We start from the raw sequence: 20025 nt of genomic DNA, 5'->3' as shown, positions 1-20025 counted from the left end.
AGTCCCCACCCTTCTCAGGGGACCTAAGCTCCCCAGGCTTGTGCTGGAGGCGGGGTGTGACAGGACTGGGCGCCCCGGCTTGGGGAGGTCAGAGGGGCAGCGGAGAGCAGCCCTCCAGCGGGCCCCCTCACTTTATCCCCCCTTCCCCCCCCGCAGTGTGTTGCATACTTTCTAAGGCGGCGGGGCGGCGGCCCCATCCAGCCCATCGGCTCCTCCTCCTCGGCATGGCTGGCTACTTGAGCGAAACAGACTTTGTGATGGTGGAGGAGGGCTTCAGCACCCGAGACCTGTTGGAGGAGCTCACTCTGGGGGCCTCACAGGCCACCGCGGTGAGGGACTGGGAGTAGGGGTGGGTCTCTGGTTCCCGGTGCAGGCCCAGCTGCTTCTCTGGACGGACTCCTCTGGTCCTCTTCTTCCCTCATATTTGGCGTTCAGTCCTTGCTGTTGCCCAGAGACGGGCTCATAGGACCCCCATTTCCTTGTTTCTGCCCCGAACTTTGCCCTTCCTTCCTGCCCAGCCCTGATGAACCACCGTCTACCCAGCCCGCTAGGTCAGAAACCTGGGAATCCGGCTTCCCCCCTCATCAGGGCACCACCAAGCTCCTCACACCACCCGCCGGGCTGCTCTGCTGGGCCCTGGCTTTGTAGCTCAGACCTCATCTCTCCAGGGGTCTGCTAACCTCCTCCCTGCCTCATCCCACCGGCCCGACTTGATCACAGCCACACTCCAACTCAAAACTGTCTGGCGGTTCCCCACCACCTGCAGGGTCTCGGCCTTTACAGCCCCGCTCCCGGCGTTGCCCACAGTAGACCATGCTCCATCTGAGCCGAACCGCTGCTGTTTCCCAATGACGCCACGTGCTGTTATCGCCCCTCTGCCCAGGCTGTTCCCTCTGCCTGGACTGCCCTTCCGCCGGCCTCTCTTGCTCTTACCTATTTCTGTCCTTCCTCATTACTCATCAGTGTCACTTTGTCCTAATCTACCAGGCCGATTTTGTATTTCCTTTTCTCTGTGGCCTCCGCTGCATTGTGGGGGAACGCCTGCGGAGCATTTATCGAACGGGCCTGTCATTGCTCAAAGGGTTGGTTGTCTTTAAGACCCAAGCGCCTTCAGGGCTAGAGCCCTGTCTGGTCACCTCTGTTGCTTAGTATCATGTCTGACACCAAGTGGGCTTCAGGAAAAAAGTGTAGCATAAAAGGGAAACTGAGTTCCAGCGAGGGCTAAAGTAATGCTGTCTCACCCAGAGCCTCGTACATGTTTTGTCCTCTGCAAATCTGTGATGACCGGTTGTTCATAGGCATGGGTCGCAACGGCAGTGGGACTCTCGCAAGGCTTCAGCGAGAACCAACGTGTGGAAGGCCGTGGGCTGCAGGCCGTAGCTTTGGCCTGCAAGGAATCTATCTTTTTCTGGAGAAGACGAATGCATATACAGCTCCGATACTTGAAAGCGTGTGCAAAAATGCAGTGAGAGCATTAAAGACAGAGTTGCCTTATTGTTTCAGGGAGGTACTTGAAGGGAGACTGGGAATTTGCCAGACCCGAGGGGGGTCAAAGGTATTCTGTGCGAAGGGCATGGTGGGAACAAGAGCTTGGAGGTGGGAAAATGCTCCAGAAAATGCTGAAACTTGAGTTGCGGTGAGGAGAGGGGCTGGAGCCAGATCACAGAACCCCCAGTGCAGACTGAGGAGTCGGCCTTCTGTCCAGAGAATCGGAGAGCCGGGTGGCTTGGTGGCCAGAGCCGGGCTTGGGGCAGGTGCCCGGGAGGACGGCAGATGGCATGCACCAGGAGGGAGCCGAGCGGGGTCTCACATTCTCTCTTCTTGCACAGGGTGATGTCGCTGCCTTCTTCGTGGCCGACCTGGGTGCTGTGGTGAGGAAGCACTTCTGCTTCCTAAAGTGCCTGCCACGAGTCCGGCCCTTTTACACGGTCAAGTGCAACAGCAGCCCAGGTGTGCTGAAGGTCCTGGCCGAGCTGGGGCTGGGCTTCAGCTGTGCCAACAAGGTGAGCCCCTGCCCCGCGCTGGCACATTGACCCTCGCTGCCTGCTTAGCACGCACGAGGTGGGGTGCTGCCGGTGGGCCCTGGGGAAACGGGGTGACTTGCCATTGGCCCCTGCCCCCTGGGACGGGGCCACCTACTTGGGAGGGGGGTTGAAGGGATGAGGGAGGGAGAAACAGGCATGGAAGTTCTAAATGGGAACTGTGTGTGTCTCTGGGTAGATGGGACACCTTTTTAATGGAGATTTTCAAGCTTCTTGGCATAGAGCTATACGTGGTATTCTTCTAACTAAAACAAGACAAAACAAGACAAAAATACCTTCTTATCATCGGTTTTTTTTCTTTTATAGTCTTGATAATGTGCGACACTACATTTTCTCAACTAATCCTTTGAGAATTCTGTTGTGTTGCCAATTTTGCTGCCTCTCTAATGAGATTAACGCAGTCATCTTGATTTCTCTCCTGCTCTCTCTAGACTTACTTTGCTTATTTACTATTATTCTCTATTCGTTGCACTCCAGTGTGTGGGTCAGCGTGTAACTAGGGCTGGCAATACAGTGTTAAGACAGGCTCTGTGGTCTTGGAGTTGAATGCTTCGCTCATCTATTTTCATCCTGTTCTTAGTTGATGAAAGCCTTCAAGCTTATAAAGTTTCCTCAGAGTATAGCTTTGGACATATGCGTTCATTAAGCAAACCTTTTTTAGCATCTAGTAGGGAGCAAATACTATCCCAGGTGGGGATTTAGCAAGTGACCCAACCAAACCAAACCCAAAAGGCTCTTCTTTCACGGAACTTGCTTTCTAAAAAACGAACAAGTTAAACGATGAAAAGCTATCTAATTTTAGATGGTCAATGCTAGGGAGAAATTTAAAGTGGGGAAGGGAAGTAGGGAATGTTGGGAAGGAGGACTGTGCTTTTATGTAGTTTGGCCAGGGAAGGCTTCGCTGAAATTTGAATACAGACCTGAAGGAAGCAAAGGATCAAGCCAGGTGGATAACTGGGGGGGGGGGGGGGGGGGAGCTTTCAGGCAGAGGGGACAGCAAGTGCAAGGGCCCTGAGGTGAGAACAAAGCTGGTGGGCGTTGCTTCATGATATTGTCATTCCTGGTATTTTGTTAATGGTTAGTCATGATTGCTTTGAGGGGAACTCCTTTGAAATCCTGGTTCGGGGTATGGTTGGGTGTTGTGAAGAGGATTCTAGAAAGGGACCCTGGAGCAGAAAGGAGGAGAGCTAGCCTGGGCAGGATGACAGAGGTGGAGGGATTCTGGGTGGGAAAGAGGTGTGCACCATGGTGGGATGGTGCAGGTTAACCTTTCTCAAAGACGACAATGCTCTTAGTGATAGGTGAGTCTCTCCCTGTTGTCACCGCAAAGCCCCTCTGCATTAGCTCTTGCTCTGCACACCGAGCTTCATGCGTGTCTCCCGTCAAGCCCGGGAGAGAGATCGCCATTTTACAATCGAGGAGACTGGGGGCCACCTGCGTGCAGCTTGCTGGTAGCCCAGCCTGGACGTCCCCCTGCGGGCAAGCAGGGGCTCTGCTCTGGGAGCAGAGGAAGGGGCTTCTTTTCCAGGCTTCTTGGTCTAGGGGTGAAGAACAGGACCCAGACCCCCTGGAAAGCCAGAGGTGGGGCACTGTGCTTAGCCGCCTGGCCTCAGCGCTGGCCTCCAGAGAGCAGAGTTAGAGGGTGTTAGGGCTTAGAAAGACCTTGCTGTCCTCGGGGACATTGAAAGCACGTACTGTTGCTGAGAGCTTCTGTCCTGCCAGGCACTTTGCCGAGTGTTTTCTGTATATGATCTCATTTTATTCTCGCCACAACCCTGTGAGGTAATTATTACTACCCTGATTCTGACAACAGCCCCGTGAGGAAGCATTTAACAGACCGGCAAGGGGGTGCAGGGGGTGAACGACTGGCTGGGAAGTGGCCACGTGAGTAGGGCCAGCGGCAGGGCGTCTCCTGCTCTCTCGCTGCATGTTTCCATTGTCCTTGGGGAGGGGATGGCAGAGCTGGGCCCCAGCGGGTGACTTTGCTAACCCTCAGGGCCGAGAGAGGCCACGGGCCCCCTCCCTGTAGGTGTGACAGTCACGCTCACTGAGAGGTGGAGCGGGGACACACAGCTTTTCTTGAAAGGCCGAGGCTGCCCTCTTCTGGTTGGCCATCATCAGTGACAACGCTTAACATCACCACGCCTTGGTCAACATTGACCTAGAGCCGTGTGTGTGTGTGTGTGTGTGTGTGTGTGTGTGTGTGTGTGTGTGTGTGTGTGTAGGGGGGCTGGGTGTACATGTCACGGACAGGTCAAGGACACAGGCCATGCCTTGCAGGGCTCTGGTCCAACCACCCACCTTCCCAAGGACCTTATGTCACCTCCCCTGCCCCCATACTGCCTTCTCTTGTCTCTATCAGCATCCTCCCATCTTAAAAAGCCTTCCTGGGACTCCACACCACCCCCTTGCCCAGTTCCATGCTTCAAACAGAGCTGTCTACACTCGCCTGTCTGCATGCACCTGGCTCTTTCCCTTAGCCCCTGCATCTGAGCCATGCGCCCCCATTTCCACTCTCACTACTCTGAGGAATCTCTTACCAACGTCCCCAGCGATCTCCAAGATTCAGTAAGCACTTGATTTTAAACATGCATTTTGAATTATTCAAAGAATACATTGATTCACTCACACACACACACGTAGGCCATCAGCTTTATGTCTCCAGAGGTAATCACCATTCTGACTTTGAGTTTGGTGGGTATATGGTGTTTAAAAAATACGTACAAATACGATCCATAGAAAATGTACAAAATATAAAAGATTTGTATGGTGGATACTGTGTCGCAATAGCTTTAAACTCGGCAGGTGTTGGAGATCTGTCCATGTGGTTGCATTTAGACCTTGTCAGGGACACTCCTTGGTCCTCTTATTATCCAGACTCTCAACAACACGCAACACAGTTAACTGTTTGTTTTTGTGGTAAGAACACTTAATGTGAGGGGCGCCGGGGTGGCTCGGTCAGTGAAGCGTCACCCTTTGGCTCAGGTCATGATCTCAGGGTCCTGGGATCAAGTCCCGCAACGGGCTCCCCACTCAGTGGGGAGTCTGCTTCTCCCTCTTCCTCTGCTGCTCCCCTTGCTTGTGCATGCACGCGTGCCCTCTCTCTCTTGCAAATAAATAAAATCTTAAAAAAAAAACACTTACCATGAGATCTACCCTCTTAACATATTTTTAAGTGTACAGCACAGGATGGTTGACTATAAACACGGTTCTGCAGATCGCTAGGACGCCCTTCATCTTGCAGAATAGGAATTTTATACCCACTGAAGAGCAACTCCCCATTGGTGACAGATTCTTTTTTAAAAACTCTCAACAATAACCTATGCTCCTCGTTTTAAAGACTTCAGGAGTAAATGAGCTGAACAGGAGCGCTGCTCTGCACCTGCCCCCATCCCCCACACCTCCCCGGGCACCTGTGAGAGTTCACACCCTCTTTCTGTACAGACACGAGTTGTAAGACAAGGTTTGCTGTGACAAGAATATATGATCTATGTGTTGTTCCCCCTCTTCTATTTTTTTTTAAAGATTTTTAAAATTTATTCGACAGAGATAGAGACAGCCAGCGAGAGAGGGAACACAAGCAGGGGGAGTGGGAGAGGAAGAAGCAGGCTCATAGCAGAGGAGCCTGATGTGGGGCTCGATGCCATAACGCCGGGATCACGCCCTGAGCCGAAGGCAGACGCTTAACCGCTGTGCCACCCAGGCGCCCCTGTTCCCCCTCTTCTAGATGTGTCCTACTTCCTCCCCTCTCCGCAGGTCCTGGGTGCCCGACTTCCCTCTCTCGGTGGGAGAGCTCCTCTGGATTCTGTCTCAGGCTCCCTTTCTCTCGTAAACTGTCCCTCCTCTTAGGGAATTTCATCTCCTCCCACCGCTGTAAATACCATCAGTATGCCGCCGCCTCCCACATTTTGATCTCCAGCCAGCCCAGACCTTGCATCTCCAGCGGCTGCCTGGATACCACAGGATGCCTGGAACCCAGTGTGTTCCAAAGCTCTCACCAACTTCCCTTAGAACGGGGCTGCTTGGCCTGCGGGGCGTGGAGTCAGACAGCCCCACGAGCCAGCCACCACCAGGCTTGCCAGCCTGCTCCCAAAATACCTCTCCCCCATCTGTTCCCTCGCCCTGGCCGATTGCGACCAGTCCCCGCAGAATCCTCTCGGCCCTTCCTGAGTCCGCGTTCACACGGTAGCCAGAGTTAAAGTGCAAATCTGACCGTGCCGTTTCCCTCCTTGAAACCCTTCCAACGGATTCCCTTGGCTCGCAGGATAAAATACAGCCCCACACCAACCCTCTTGGTCTCCCTGCTGGCTCTGCCCACCTCCCTGCAACCCTGTCATCCCCACCATGCTCCCCCCGCCCAGGCCACTTCCTTGACCAGGCTGAGCACATTCTGCCTCAGTGTCTCCTGCTACCAGAAACGTTCTTTCCTTCCCTCTGGGCCTGGACGAGTCCTCCTGCGGAGCTCATCTTAACTTTCTGACCCTCAGAAAGGCTGTCCTTGGCTCCTCACATCCGGGTCCCCCATCCCACTCTCTAGTATCCTGTGCCTTTTCCACGTTTGTAACTCCGTCATTATTCAATGCTCCTTTGTTCTTGCCTGTTTCCCACTGCCCGAAAGCTCCACGGGCTCAGAGGCTCTGTCTGCTCTACTCACCACTTGTTTTCTGTAGCACCGGTCACGGAGCCTGGCGTCCCAATCAATGCTCAAGAAACGCTTGTCAACTCAGCCTCGAGGTTGAATTCTCCAACACAGTACGGTCGTTAGGAGCTCGTGTGCTGAAGTCAGACAGTCCTGGGTTAGAATCCCAGCTTTGGGGCACCTGAGGGGCTCAATGGGTGAAGCATCTGCCTTCGGCTCAGGTCATGATCCTGGGGTCCTGGGATGGAGCCCCGTATTGGGCTCCCTGCTCCGCAGGGAGTCTGTTTCTCCCTCTCCTTCTGCCACACCCTCTGCTCTGCTCTCTCGCTCACTCTCTCTCCAATAAATAAATATAGTCTTAAAAAAAAAAAAGAATCCCAGCTTTGCCATTTACAAGCTGTGTGGCTTTGGACAAGTCACTTCACCTCTGAGCCCCTGCTTCCTGCCTCATAAAATTATTATGAGGATTAAATAAAAATGTATATAAAGTATTTAATGCGATGGCTGGCATGTGGGAATCCTTCAGTGAATAACAGTAGTTACCGTGTAAGTACTTATAATCCATGCTAAATCACAAGTCCCAGGCTGCCACCATGGCTTCCTCCTCTTAGCGCAGGTGGCGAGGCCGGGAGCAAAAACACATTTGCACATCCACTCGGACCCGGGGTCCCTGGAAGCCAGCTGTGCGGGCAGCAGTTCCAGCTCTGTCCCACTCTGCTGCGTACTGGCTGTGTTTCTGCAGGCAGGTGGACTTCTCTGAACTCGGTGTGGCCCTCTGTGAAATGTGGCCAGTGTGTGCTTCACAGGATGGTTACAGGCATCCCGTGAGATAAGGCACATCAGTGCCCCGTGCTGAAAAGGGGCTACATTAAAATTAGAGTCTTATTATAAACTCAGGATGGCTGAAGGTGGCCCTCTGTCTCCTACGGCGTTTCAGAACTGGCTTCCTCTCGATTTCTTGCCCTCTGTCATTGTCAGCCTTGAGTTTGAAAGCTGGTTCGGCCTCCTACCTGCTGCATTGCCTCCCTAAGTACCAGTTTCCTTCTCTCTAGAGTGGAGCCAGTACCCCTCTGATGGGGTTATTGTAAGGAGTAGATAAAGAAGCGAATCCAAAGCAAGGGCTGGCGAACAACGGATGGCTAACCAGAGCCGGGCCCTGCCTGCTTCTGCCGAGTTCTACTGGACCACCGCCACGCTCGTTCACTTATGCGCGGTCTCTGGCTGCTTTGGTGTTGCGTGGATGTCACAGAACCCATGTGGCCGGGGCGCCTGGGTGGCTTAGTCCGTTGGGCGCCTGGCTCTTGGTTTTGGCTCAGGTCATGTTCTCGCACTTGTGAGATCGAGCCCCACATTGGGCTCTGTGCCTGGTGTGGGGTCTGCTTTGGATTCTCTCTTCCTCTCCCTCCCTCTCCGCCCCTCTGCCTCTCTCCCTGCTCGTGGCTTGCGCACAAGCACACGGGCGCTCTCTCTCCCTCTCTAAAAATAAATAAACAAAATCTTAAAAAAAAAAAAAAAAAGGAACCTATCTGGCCCACCAAGCCCAAGCCTAAAATAGTTGCTCTCTGGCCCTTTATAGAAAAAGTTTACTGACATCTCATTCAGCGCCTGCTTGTGGTAGGTGCCCAGTGACAATGGTTGCTCTCCTCATCACCATTGTCTGTGCCATTAATGCAGCAATCTGGTGGAACAGTGTTCTGTAAAGATGAGGAAGGGGAGGCCCCTCGGGGGGGAAGGGCTGGCCAGAGTCACCCAGCACAATGCCACGCACACAGCAGGCCTTAGGGTGTGGGATGACCTGTGTCAAAAAGATTCTTGGTCTGGTGAACTTTCCAACACATCAAGGGATTTTTTTAAAAAATATTTAATTTATTTATTTATTTGAGAGAGAGAGAGAGAGAGAGAGCTTGCATAGGTGGGGGGAGGGGCAGAGAGAGAGGGAGAAGCAGACTCCCCGCTGAGCAGGGACTCTAGGATCATGACCTGAGCCAAAGGCAGAGGCTTAACCGACTGAGCCACTCAGGTGCCCCCATCAAGGAAGAGTCTTTAAACATTAAAACTGTCAGGAAAATGTATCAGATGCCTATTGTTAGGGCTATCATGACTCTGCATGATGTCTTTGTGTGAATTAGAAAATGTACCCCATCCTTACTATAATGAATATACTGGTTTTGTGAGACTAAGATGCTTTACTGCCAGGAAGTTGTAATAAACAGATAAATCTACCATGGATTCTCTGTGAATGGGACCTCCTCCCCTCAATTGTACAGTGTGCCACCTGCACGGCTGTCTGTGGCAGTCTTGCCTTTCAAACAGTGGTGAACCGGTGTGAGTCCTGATTTTCACGTATCTGTTGGGTAAAAATGAGGCCCACTTCTTAGGGACCTCCCCGTGCCTACCTATGACTCTGCACCTCATTCGTGCTTCCTTGACTTCTGTGGGCCCCGTAGGCCCTGAGCCTCCTCACCATCACCTTTGGGACCCCACAGGCAGAGATGGAGTTGGTCCAGCGTATTGGCGTCCCTGCCAGTAAGATCATCTACGCCAACCCCTGTAAGCAAACCGCACAGATCAAGTACGCTGCCAAGCACGGGGTCCGGCTGCTGAGCTTTGACAACGAGGCGGAGCTGGCAAAGGTGGCAAAGAGCCACCCCAGTGCCAAGTAAGCTGCGAGCCACTCGTGGGGAGGGCTGCGCTGAGTGTGAGGGTGGAGGGGGTGGGGGGAGCAGGCAGGAGCAGAGGACCCTGCCCTGGACCCGGCCGCAGTCCCAGGAGTTTGGGGCGGGCGCTCCTGGACCGGACCCGGCGAGTGGGGTGGGGGGCTGACGAGGACCAAGGCAGAAATAACCATGATGGCCCAGGCAGAGCAAAGCTGGCGATGTTCTGGAGGTCAGAGTCCCGGGCTGAGGGGGCACGAGGGCGGTGGTCAGGGAAGCTGCACGAAGGAGGTGGCCTTCGAGGTGGGCCTGAGGAGTGAGCAGAACTAGCGGAGGCACCCACAGTGTATCCCAGTGAACCGCCTGCGCGGAGAATGCCCGGGGGTCGGAAGCGGCCCGGGGTGCTTGAGGCCCGAGCAGAAATTTGGTGTGGCCCGAACAGACCCTGTGCGCGGGGTGAGGGCAGCCGCGAAGGCTGGTGGGCCACAGCCCCGGGGCAGGGACCTGATGCACTCGGGCTTTGCCAGGAGCTGGGGCTGGACGTTTTGCTCTGGCTGGGGCTTTCACGTGGGGGTTCCAGGGAGGGCCTCCTCGGGGGCGACGGGAAGGCCAGGTGGGGGGGCCATTCTGGTTCACCCAAAGCAGCTTCCATTTGGTCGGTTTTACGTGATTTTGGGGTTCTCAGTAAGACTGTGTTTAAAAAATGGTTCCCCTCATACAAGAAAAGTTGGAAAAGCCTGGCTGGTGTAGAGGCCGATTCGGAGGAAGTGGAGCGGCCGGGGAGAGCCGGTGAGGTCGGGGCCAGGGCAGGGGCCGCGGGGACGGGCCCAGGGACGTTTAGGGAATGGATTGGACAGGCCTTGGAGGCTGACCAGCACTGCAGGGACAGGAAGGGGTCAGGGGCCGGGGGTCGGGGTGGGCGGCTCTGAGTTTGTTCCCCTCTTCTCCGAGAGGACGTGATTGGGGTGGGGGGGTCCAGCCGGCGGAGGTGCGCTGCGTGTCTCCTCAGGATGGTTCTGTGCATTGCTACTGATGACTCTCACTCCCTGAGCCCCCTGAGCTTCAAGTTTGGGGCGACGCTGAAATCCTGCAGACACCTGCTTGAAAACGCCAAGAGGACCCACGTGGAGGTGGTGGGGGTGAGGTGAGTGCCCGGGAGCCCCACCGTCCCTGCCAGGCCCACTGCCTCTTTCCCAGGAGTTAATCAATTCTTTATGAGACCTCCCTCAGGGCCTCCAAGGAGGGCCCGTCCCCAGGCCTAGAGCCCTGCCACTGGAGAGTTTCCTCTCTTTGGAAAGAAAGTTCGGAGGGTCCCACGGCCTCAACCCCATGATCCCCAGAAGCTCTTGTCCCAGGAGGTCCCAGAAAGGACCTGGCTTTGCAGGAGTTACGCTAACCTATAGGCCAAAGGTGGTGCAGCCACACCTTTGCTCTGCCTCTTTGCTCGAAGGGGTATGGAGGAAGTCATGATAACGACCTAATGTATAGCTTTCGTTTATTCTGTGCTTCGGACATGCCAGGCACTGTGCTAAGTGCTTTGGGTGTGTTATCCCGCAGCCTTGTGGGATCTTATCCCCCCTTTATAGATGGGAGAATGAAAGCACAGCACTGACTAAGAGGTACATACGGACCTGGCTGACTCTGGGGCCCTGCTCTCATCCCAGAGGGCTCAGCCCCAGCGGCAGTGTGAAGGGATGGGAGGGACACCAAGTGCCAAGGGACCTTGTCTCTTGTCCACTCCTCATTTGCCCCATGACCCTCGACAATGCATTTAACCTCCGGGGCCCTCAGTCTCTATATCTGTGGAATGGGCACGATGCCCACTTTGCCCGTCCAAGGCTGCTCCTGGCTGCGGCTGAGGCCGTGGCGCCTGGGGCCCTGCATGCAAACCGCGGGTTTTCCTCCCTTCCCAGTTTTCACGTTGGCAGCGGCTGTCCTGACCTTCACGCCTACACTCAGTCCATCGCAGACGCCCGGCTTGTGTTTGAAATGGGCGCTGAGCTGGGCCACGGGATGCACATCCTGGACCTTGGTGGTGGCTTCCCTGGATTGGAGGGGGCCAAAGTGAGATTCGAAGAGGTAACCCTGGGGTCCGAAGTGGTACTGGGCTCTGCGGGAGGAGGGGTCGGCGTACCCGGTGCTGTTGAGTGGATCCTAGGTGCTGCATGCCGTGCTTGGTGCTTTATCTGGATCGTTTCATTATTAGCCCCGTGTTACAGCCGAGCAAATAGGCTCCTCGAGGTCACGTCACTTTCTGAGTCTACAGCAGAGCTGGCTACACACCCAGCTCTCTCTGACTCTAGTCCCTGCACATATTTGAAGCTTAACCAGGCCTATTTGCATAAGGCCTGAAACTGTCTGAGGGCCTGGCACGCTCCATTCTCCCTCAGGTGAGCCGATGAGAAGTCAAATGGGAGGGCAGGGAAAGGAAAAGCCCACCTTCCGTCTGCTCCTTTCCGTCGGACATGAAATCAAGAAAACTGTGCCACCGCAATCCCCACTCCAACCACTAGGGGTCGCCTCTCCCCAATAAGAGCCAAGTCCTGGGACATCCACATCTCAGGACTGACCCTGAGAAAATAATCCCTTACAGACACAAAGAGTGCGCTTCAAAGATGAGCATTGTAGCAGTGTTCAGAACAAAAACCCAGTGGACTTTCCTGGTCCATCTAACACCCGGGAAGTGGTTAAATTATGGTACATTCGTATGACCTCCACGTGAGGTCATTCACAGAGTCTGAGTAAAGCAGGTTATAAAACTTACGTACAGCCGTATCATGTTTATAATAAAAACCAGTGTTTGTACAAAGAAAGAATTAAAGGAACTACTCCAAAAAGTTAACACTGATTCACAATCTCGATGACAGAATGAAGGGTGATTTTGACTTTCATTCTTCTCTGTATTTTCTGTGAAAAATGTGTCATTTAACACATTGGTCATTTATGAAAGAAAGATCTACGTCAGGGCTTCTGGAACCTGAGTACCAAGTATTACGTTAAGAACACCTCTTCCCGTTGTGGGGGCGTTGAGGCAGGTGATTTACACAAGCATAAGGGTCTTGACCCAGCTCCGTCTGCCTCCTACCTTCCTGGCCAACTGTCTGCAGTCACCAGCTGGGGCCTTAGCAGTGGCCAAGTGCTTCTTTCTGAAATCAAAGCAGCTTTCAAGAAATAGACTTGCAGCTATATCAAGTCCTCAGTACGTAAACCCCACATTTCACACGTCATTGTCCCCGTCCCTGTTCCACCAGATTGCTTCTGTGATCAACTCAGCCTTGGACCTGTACTTCCCGGAGGGCTGTGGCGTGGACATCCTTGCCAGGCTGGGGCGCTACTATGTGACTTCGGCGTTCACCTTGGCAGTCAGCATCATCGCCAAGAAGGAGGTTCTTCTGGACCAGCCTGGAAGGGAGGGTAGGTGCCAGGTGGGCAGCAGAGCCCTGTTTTTTCCCGAAGCTAGGGACAGTGGCTGGCTGAGCAAGGTCTGGTTTTAGGGGATGGGGAATCTGGAGAATGGCTCCTTTCTGTAGGGAAACTTACAACCAAGTCCCCTTACCCCCAAGACACTTATTTAGTGTCAGTTTTCCCTATGCATGTTTATATTTTATGAAGATTGAGATCAGAACAACCTTAGGGAGAACAGATCCTTTATTAACCCATTGTGCAGATGAGAAAATTGAGAGCCAAAGAGAATACAGTGAATTGCTTGATAGTAAAAAGTGAAGTCTGCATTCCACCCCATGTCTGTCTCCAAAGTATAGGCTCTTACTCATCCTACTGCTGCTCATAAATAATGGAAATACTTAATGACAACTTTTATTTGTCTAAGCCTATTATAGGTGACAGAACATAGGCCTGGAGAGGTTGAGTCACTAGCCCAAAGTCACACAGCCGGTAAGGGCCAGTGCCTGGATTCAAGTTCAGGCTGGGCTGACTCAGGGTTCTCTGCCCATGCTGCAACTCCCGCTGTCATCCCTGCCCTTCCAGAGAGATCAGTCCTTCCAGCAGCCCCTTGAGTGAGTGGGGTCAGGAGCTCTGATCTTGGGGCCTTGCCTTCTCTTCTGCTCCAGGGTCCCAGGCAGGAGAGCTGAGGTCTGTGTGTCTTGCCCTGAGAATCCACTTGGAGGGGTGGTGGGCTCCAGGTAGAATGTCTTCCGTGTGTGTGTGTGTGTGTGTGTGTGTGTGTGTGTGTGTAAAGATGACATTCTTCTGGCTTCCTTTATAAATCTGGGTAATTACCGTATCTCATCCAGCCAGGAGACCTGGTTTCTCATTTCAGATCATGCACTGCCCCATCGCGTGCCTCTGAGCGAGCGGCTTAACCCCTTGGGGTATCGTGTTGGGTGGGCTGCTCTTTTTCCTTTGCCGGGGCTTCCAGGGGCTCACATGCAGGCAGGAAGTATGTCCTGCGCAGGGTTGCTCAGCTGCAGGGGTGAGTGCACCACGTGAGCCTCGTGTCGTAGGAGGCGGCAGGACCCACCCCATAGCTGAGGAAGGGGCAGTCTTTTTGCTTCAGTTACCCATCGTCCTTGCTGAGCCTCCCATGGTGCCAGCGCCCCCTCCCACCCTTTCACACCCCTGCTTGTGCTGCCCCTGACCCCTCCCCTCCCCACAGAGGAGAATGGTTCCACCCCCAAGACCATCGTGTACCACCTCAGTGAGGGCGTGTATGGAATCTTCAACTCAGTCCTGTTTGACAACACCTGCCCTACCCCCATCCTGCAGAAGGTGAGCCTACCCCACGTGGGCCTGTTTTCAATTGTGTGTGTGTGTGTTTAAATAACATTCTGGGGGTGTTTTTATCTAATTTTTAAAAAGTAAAACACATTCATTGTAGAAGATGGCGGGATGAAGATTACCCATAATCCCACCACGTAGAGACAGACTCTTTGAACATTAGATTTCTTTTTAGTCTTTAAAAAATGTATTCTATTTTCAAAAATAAAGTTGGATTGTATTGTTTTGTAACTGCTTTTTTCCACTCGATATGGGAGATAGCTCTTTCCATGCCATCAGCTAACCTTTGGCAACGTGCTTGTTGAAGCCTACATAGTATTTTAACCCGTCTAACCTAGCGGTTGGTTTGCTGTTTTTGAGCGTTGTGAGTATACCTATCTTGACACCCATCTCTGATCAAGCCCTGGAGTGAATTTCTAGAAGCAAAGAGAAACAGTTCATCTTTAGTGGGTTTTTTCCAGAGTGATAAGGGAACAGGAATGGACAAAGAGGGGAACGAAAATCAGACACACTGCTGTAGTTTCGCATCTCCAGGCCTTTGTTTTTGTGGCCCCTTTTCTGGAAGGGAACTTCAGTGCCTAACAGGCACCCAGATCATCACGAGCACTCAGTGAGTTTTGTTTTTCTCTCTTTTTCCATCCTGTCTAGCTTTTTAAGACCCACTCAAATGTCAGCTCCTCTTCCTGCCCCTTATCTATCACAGGCAGAAGGAGCCCCCCCACCCGGTGCCCATGCCGTGACTTGATTACGTCCTCATTCCATAGCTGGGTTGTTCCGTGTGGTTTCCTCCAGCTAGTCTGAGTAAACCTCCCTGATGTGCTCAGGAACTCAGTTTTCCGCTGTGATGCACGAGCCCCGCCTGCATTCCTGTGGTTTCCCACATCCTACCGCACTGAGAAAGGACCAGGCCGGCCCAGGCCGGCCGTGCCCCAGGTCACACAGCGGGCGGCAGCTGCTTCCCAGGTCCTATCCCCTCCAGACCCCCTCTGCCTTCCAGTACCCCTTTTCCTGTCAAATGCCCACTTCCCATTCCCGTCATCGGCAACTCAGATGAACAGGACTGCGGGCCCAGTCACTAGACATCCCCATCCAGGGTCTCCGGTTGCTGCCCCTGCCTCGGGCACCAGGGTGCTACTGACCCTCTTTGTGACCAGCCTGTTCCTCCTCTGGACGCTGTTGAAGCTTCTTCCTTTGGGCTGTCAACCACCTACCAGGTCTAGCCGCGTGACCGGATCCAGGGTGGGGCCCCTGTCCGGTCGTGGAGACAGATGGCGACACACACAATAAATCCGCTGCAGCTGGACATGTGTCGGAGGGACCCAGCCTGGCTGGGGGTGTCAGCATCTTCTTCCCCAAAGAAGGTCCCCTTCACGAGTCAGGGTGGCAGCTTTGCGTCCCTGCTCTTCGTTCCCCAGGACTTTGTGTTTGGACTCAGGCACAGGAAGTTCTATTAAACATAACCAATGCATGGTTCAAAGTATACTTCTTATCGCTGAAGGCGTCCTGGCTCTTTTTGGTTTATTTTCTTTCTTTTTTCAAATTCAATAGACATTTGAGTATTCTCGGTATGCAAAGCCCTATACTGAGGCCTGCGCAGGACAGTAGGTGAGACAGAATTGTCTATGCTTTGGAAATGCTGTCCTGCTGGGTAGGGGTGTGTGTGTGTGTGCACGCGCGCGTGCGTGCATATGGTGATCAGTACACAGGCTACAACAGCGTCATGAAAAAAGCACAGAAAACGACATAACAAGTGTTACTGGAATTTTTTCAAAAATATGTCCGTATATATCTTTAAAAGGAAAGGACTTTAGAAAAATCATAATACCATTATCAAATTAAAAATGAACAATTCCATGGCATCCCCCGTCATCCCCCTCATAAATGGTTTTTCTAGTTGATTTCCTGAAATCAGCAGCCAAAAAAGGTCCACATACTGCATTTGGTCAATTGTCTCTCTCTTAACCTATTGGTTTCCCCAACTCTCTCTCTCTCTCTTAATCATTTGTTGATGAAACTGAGTTGTTGGTCCTAAAGTTTCCTGCATTCTGGATTTTCCTGATTGGTAGATTCCCTGGATTTACCTTTAGTGTTATCGAATATGTTATTCTGGGCCCTGTATTTCTTTGAAACTAGGTAGTTAGATTTCATGGTTTCAGTGGATTCCTAATCAGTTTTGGGGTAAAAATGTTTCATGGGAGGACCTGTCTTTGTTTTCTTTTTAGTGAAATAAGCATTTTTATCATTTTACCGCCTCATTCCTTTGTCTCTTCCCATGCAAAGCACCCAGTGTTTTGACTCATCTGTTACCATTTTTTTCGTATAGGTTTTTTTCTTTCTTTTTAATATATATTTTTTTCTACTGTGGTAAGAACACTTAACATTAAGATCTACTCTTGTAACAGATGGTTAAGCGCATGATCCAGTACTATTATCCATAGGCACACGTGCTACAGCAGATCTCTAGAACTCGTTCATCTTGTAGAGCTGAAATCTTATGTCCATTGATTATCAACTTCCCATCCCCCCCAATCAATCCCTGGCACCCACACTTCTATTCTTTGTTCCGTGAGTTTGACTATTAGACACCTCCTATAAATGCAAGCATGCAGTGCGTGTCCTTCTGTGACTAGCTCATTTCAGTTGGCATAATGTCCTCAACCTTCATTCCTGCTGTTGCATGTTGCAGGACTTCCTTCTTTGATGAGGCTGATAATATTTCATTGTGTGGATATACTGCATTTTTTTAATCCATTCATCCATCCATGGACATTCAGGTCTTGGCAGCTGTTAACAGTGCTGCGATGGACACAGGAGTGCTAATGCCTCTTAGAGATCCTGATTTCAATTCTCTTGGATAAATACCCAGAAGCAGGATTGCTGGATCACGCTGAATTTTTTTTTTAAAGATTTTATTTATTTATTCGACAGAGATAGAGACAGCCAGCGAGAGAGGGAACACAAGCAGGGGGAGTGGGAGAGGAAGAAGCAGGCTCCCAGCGGAGGAGCCTGATGTGGGGCTCGATCCCACAACGCCGGGATCACGCCCTGAGCCGAAGGCAGACGCCTAACCGCTGTGCCACCCAGGCGCCCCAACACTGAATTTTTTGAGAAGCACCATCGTGTTTTCTACAGCGTCCACATCATGTAGCATTCTCTCCAGTGGCGTACCAGGGTTTCACTTTTTCCACGACCTTGTCAACGCCGGTCGTCTTTTGTTTTTTGAGAACAGCCATCCTAACAGGTGTGAGGTGACATATCCTTGTGGTTTTGGTTTGTATCTCTTTTATGGGCTTCATTTCATGTGCCTGTTTGCCATTCGCATGGCTTCTTTCACGTAGTTTTGTCACATCAAAGCTTATTCCTCAATGTACTTATAATTTGTTTTGTTTTTTTACTTTACAAAAAAGGATGTTATCCTGTACGAAACCTTTTTGAACTTCTTAAAAAGCGTACCATACAGTCTAAGATGCATGGCCGCTGCTGGGTGTACTAAGGCCCGTCCCTGGACTGCTGTTTCACACTGTCGGCCAGCACACTGTGGCCTGTCCAGCCGCTCTCCTCTCCAGGCGCTGGGTTGTTTCTGGGTCTTCGCTACTGTCAAATACGCTACTCTGAATATCCTTGTTTGTGACTCTGCGACCCAAGGGCAAGGAGTGGGATTGCTGGGCATAGATAGGACACGTGATTGTTCCGCCTCACGAGATAGTGCCAGACAGTTTTCCTAAGTGGCTGTACTGCTTGGCGATCCCCCCTCCCCCAGTAGAGGCTGGGTGGATCCTCGATTTCCCAACACTTGGCATTGTCAGACTTTAAACATTCTCCCGACTGAGTGGATGTGAAATGGTTTCTCCTGTCTTGATGTGCACGCCCCTGATCACTAAGGAAGTTGGATATCTCTCTGTATATTTATTGGACATACACACTTTCTCTTCCTTCAGGGACTTGGTAACCTTCCCTTCCGTTACTGCCCTTCGAGTCTGAACCCCTCCAGCCAGCAGCCTGCACACGCTGCCTTGCCCCCTCAGCTCTCATTCCGTCTTCAAATCTTTCCAACGGGATATGGATCGCACAGCTGCACAGAAGATGCTCTTGAAAGTCCCTTGCATGTGGCCAGCCCAGGGGCGGCACTTCTGCCTTCAGCAGCTGACCTTCCTCCACCTTCATGCTCCTGGCTTTGCCTCCTGCCCTGTCATTCCCACCTTGTCTCTCTGACATGTTCCCCGTGGCTTCACCCCCTGAATGATGACTCCCAGGCCTCTGTTCTCAATCCTCTTCTCTGCCTACATGCATTTCCTAGGTGAGCTCTTCCAGACTGAGGCTTTCAATATCTTCTACAGTCTCATCATTTTCAAATTTCCATCTCTAGTCTGGCCCATCCCCCTGAGCTCGACTCGTGTATCTACCTACCCACTTGCCATTTCTACGGGATGTCTCACAGGCATTCAAATTTAACTTGTTCAGAAATGAACGCTTGCTTTCCAAACCAAACTTCTTCCTCCCCACAGTTTTCTCTCAGTAAACAGCACAGCCAGCCAGCCAGCTGTTCAAGCTATAACACTTTGGCATTATTCTCGATTCTTGCTTTCTTCTCTTCCCACAGGCAGTTCACCTGCAATTTTTCAGTCTAATTCCAAAACACACTTGGAATGCATCGAATTTCTTCCCCGCCACGGAGCAGGGCGCAAGCTGCCATCGCCCCTTCCTGGGCTAGTGTAGCAATCACTAACTGGTCTTCTCGCCCCGACTCCTGCCTTCCTACCATTTTTCACACTGTAGACAAAGTGATTTTTTTAAATACCCAAAGACCATATCTCTCCTCTGTTTAAAACTTTTGGCGGCTCCTGTTGCTCTCGGAATAGAATCCAGACCCCTCACCCTGGCTGCCAAGGGTCCTGCACTCGTCTTTAGCTGCATCCGTCCCCACTGAGCCCCTCACTTACCTGCGCCATCCCAGCGGCCTTTCTGCTCCTGGAGCACCTAAGCTCCTTCAGACCTAGGGCCGTTGTATTCACCTGCCCGAATGCTCTTCCCCTTGCTCCTGAGATGGTTTCCTTATTCTCTTCTGGTATGTCTCAGGCCGGATGTCAGCTCTTCGGGGAAACCTTTCCTGACTGCTCTCTCTCAAGGGGGCTTGCTTCTCACCATCAGATAGTATCGTCATCCTGTTGATTTTCTTCATAAAGTGTCAGAATCTGTAATTATTCTTATTTGGTTTTGTTTCCTTGCGTATCATCTGCCTTCCCCACCAGCACGCAGGCTCTGTGGGGGCGGCCACTTTGTCTACTTGTTACCTCTGAATTCTCAGCAACTGGCGCAGCACCTGGTCCATAGTAGGTGCTCGATAACTACTTGATGAATGAATGATGAATGAATGGATCACCCACTATGCTGTGAGCCCCTTGAGGGCAGAAACTGTTTCCCCAGTACAGGACCTGGCACATAGTAGGTGCTCTACATTGGAATGGAATCAATATTTAAAAATTATGGGAGCAACCTAAAATTTAAAGGAACAAAGGAGGAAGAAGCTCTGTAATCCTCTATGCTAATTTATCCATAATGTCCCCCCTCTTTCACCAGACACACCGAGTGGCATGTGGCTGTGAGCCTCACATTCAGTGGTGGTGGCTGAAGCCACCGTGCACTTACTGCATACATGGCACTACTCAATCTTTATAATAATCCTATACGGTGGATACTGTTATCAGACCCATTTTACAGATGAGAAAACTGAGGCATGGGGGTGAAGCAACTTGCTCAAAGTCGCACAGCTAATAAAGGGTAGGTTTTTAAACTGCAGACTGTGAGCTGCTTGGGGGGAGGGGCATAGCTAATTTGTCTTCGTGTATCTCGGTGTCGCCAGAGAACGAGCTCTTAACTACTTTCCTATAAATTTATTGCCTCCAGATAAAATCTTCCCATCACTGGGCATTTGGACATTGCTAATTTTTTTTTT

The 20025-nt window shown here is 51.8% G+C and overlaps 1 protein-coding gene across 5 annotated transcripts in view; it reads left to right on the top strand.

The window, feature by feature from the left end:
* Positions 1-20025, top strand: part of AZIN2 (antizyme inhibitor 2) — a 43104-nt gene that overhangs the window by 6714 nt on the left and 16365 nt on the right. For 2 of the 5 annotated variants that reach the window (XM_087858502.1, XM_087858503.1), the window contains exons 3-9: positions 157-329; positions 1830-2003; positions 9168-9340; positions 10315-10479; positions 11249-11414; positions 12587-12749; positions 13951-14063. In XM_087858502.1, the coding sequence (XP_087714628.1) occupies positions 225-329; positions 1830-2003; positions 9168-9340; positions 10315-10479; positions 11249-11414; positions 12587-12749; positions 13951-14063 (1059 nt within the window). In that variant the 5' untranslated portion in view covers positions 157-224. The remainder of the gene's footprint in view (positions 1-156; positions 330-1829; positions 2004-9167; positions 9341-10314; positions 10480-11248; positions 11415-12586; positions 12750-13950; positions 14064-20025) is intronic. The other 3 variants (XM_087858506.1, XM_087858504.1, XM_045782058.2) reach the window with 2 other exon arrangements.

This window comes from Ursus americanus, chromosome 33 (genome assembly GCF_024610735.1).
Source record: "Ursus americanus isolate L20-20 chromosome 33, mUrsAme1.1.p, whole genome shotgun sequence".
Classification (NCBI taxonomy): domain Eukaryota; kingdom Metazoa; phylum Chordata; class Mammalia; order Carnivora; family Ursidae; genus Ursus; species Ursus americanus.
Note: the sequence above shows the minus strand (reverse complement) of the source record. Positions and strands in the feature narration are given on the sequence as shown.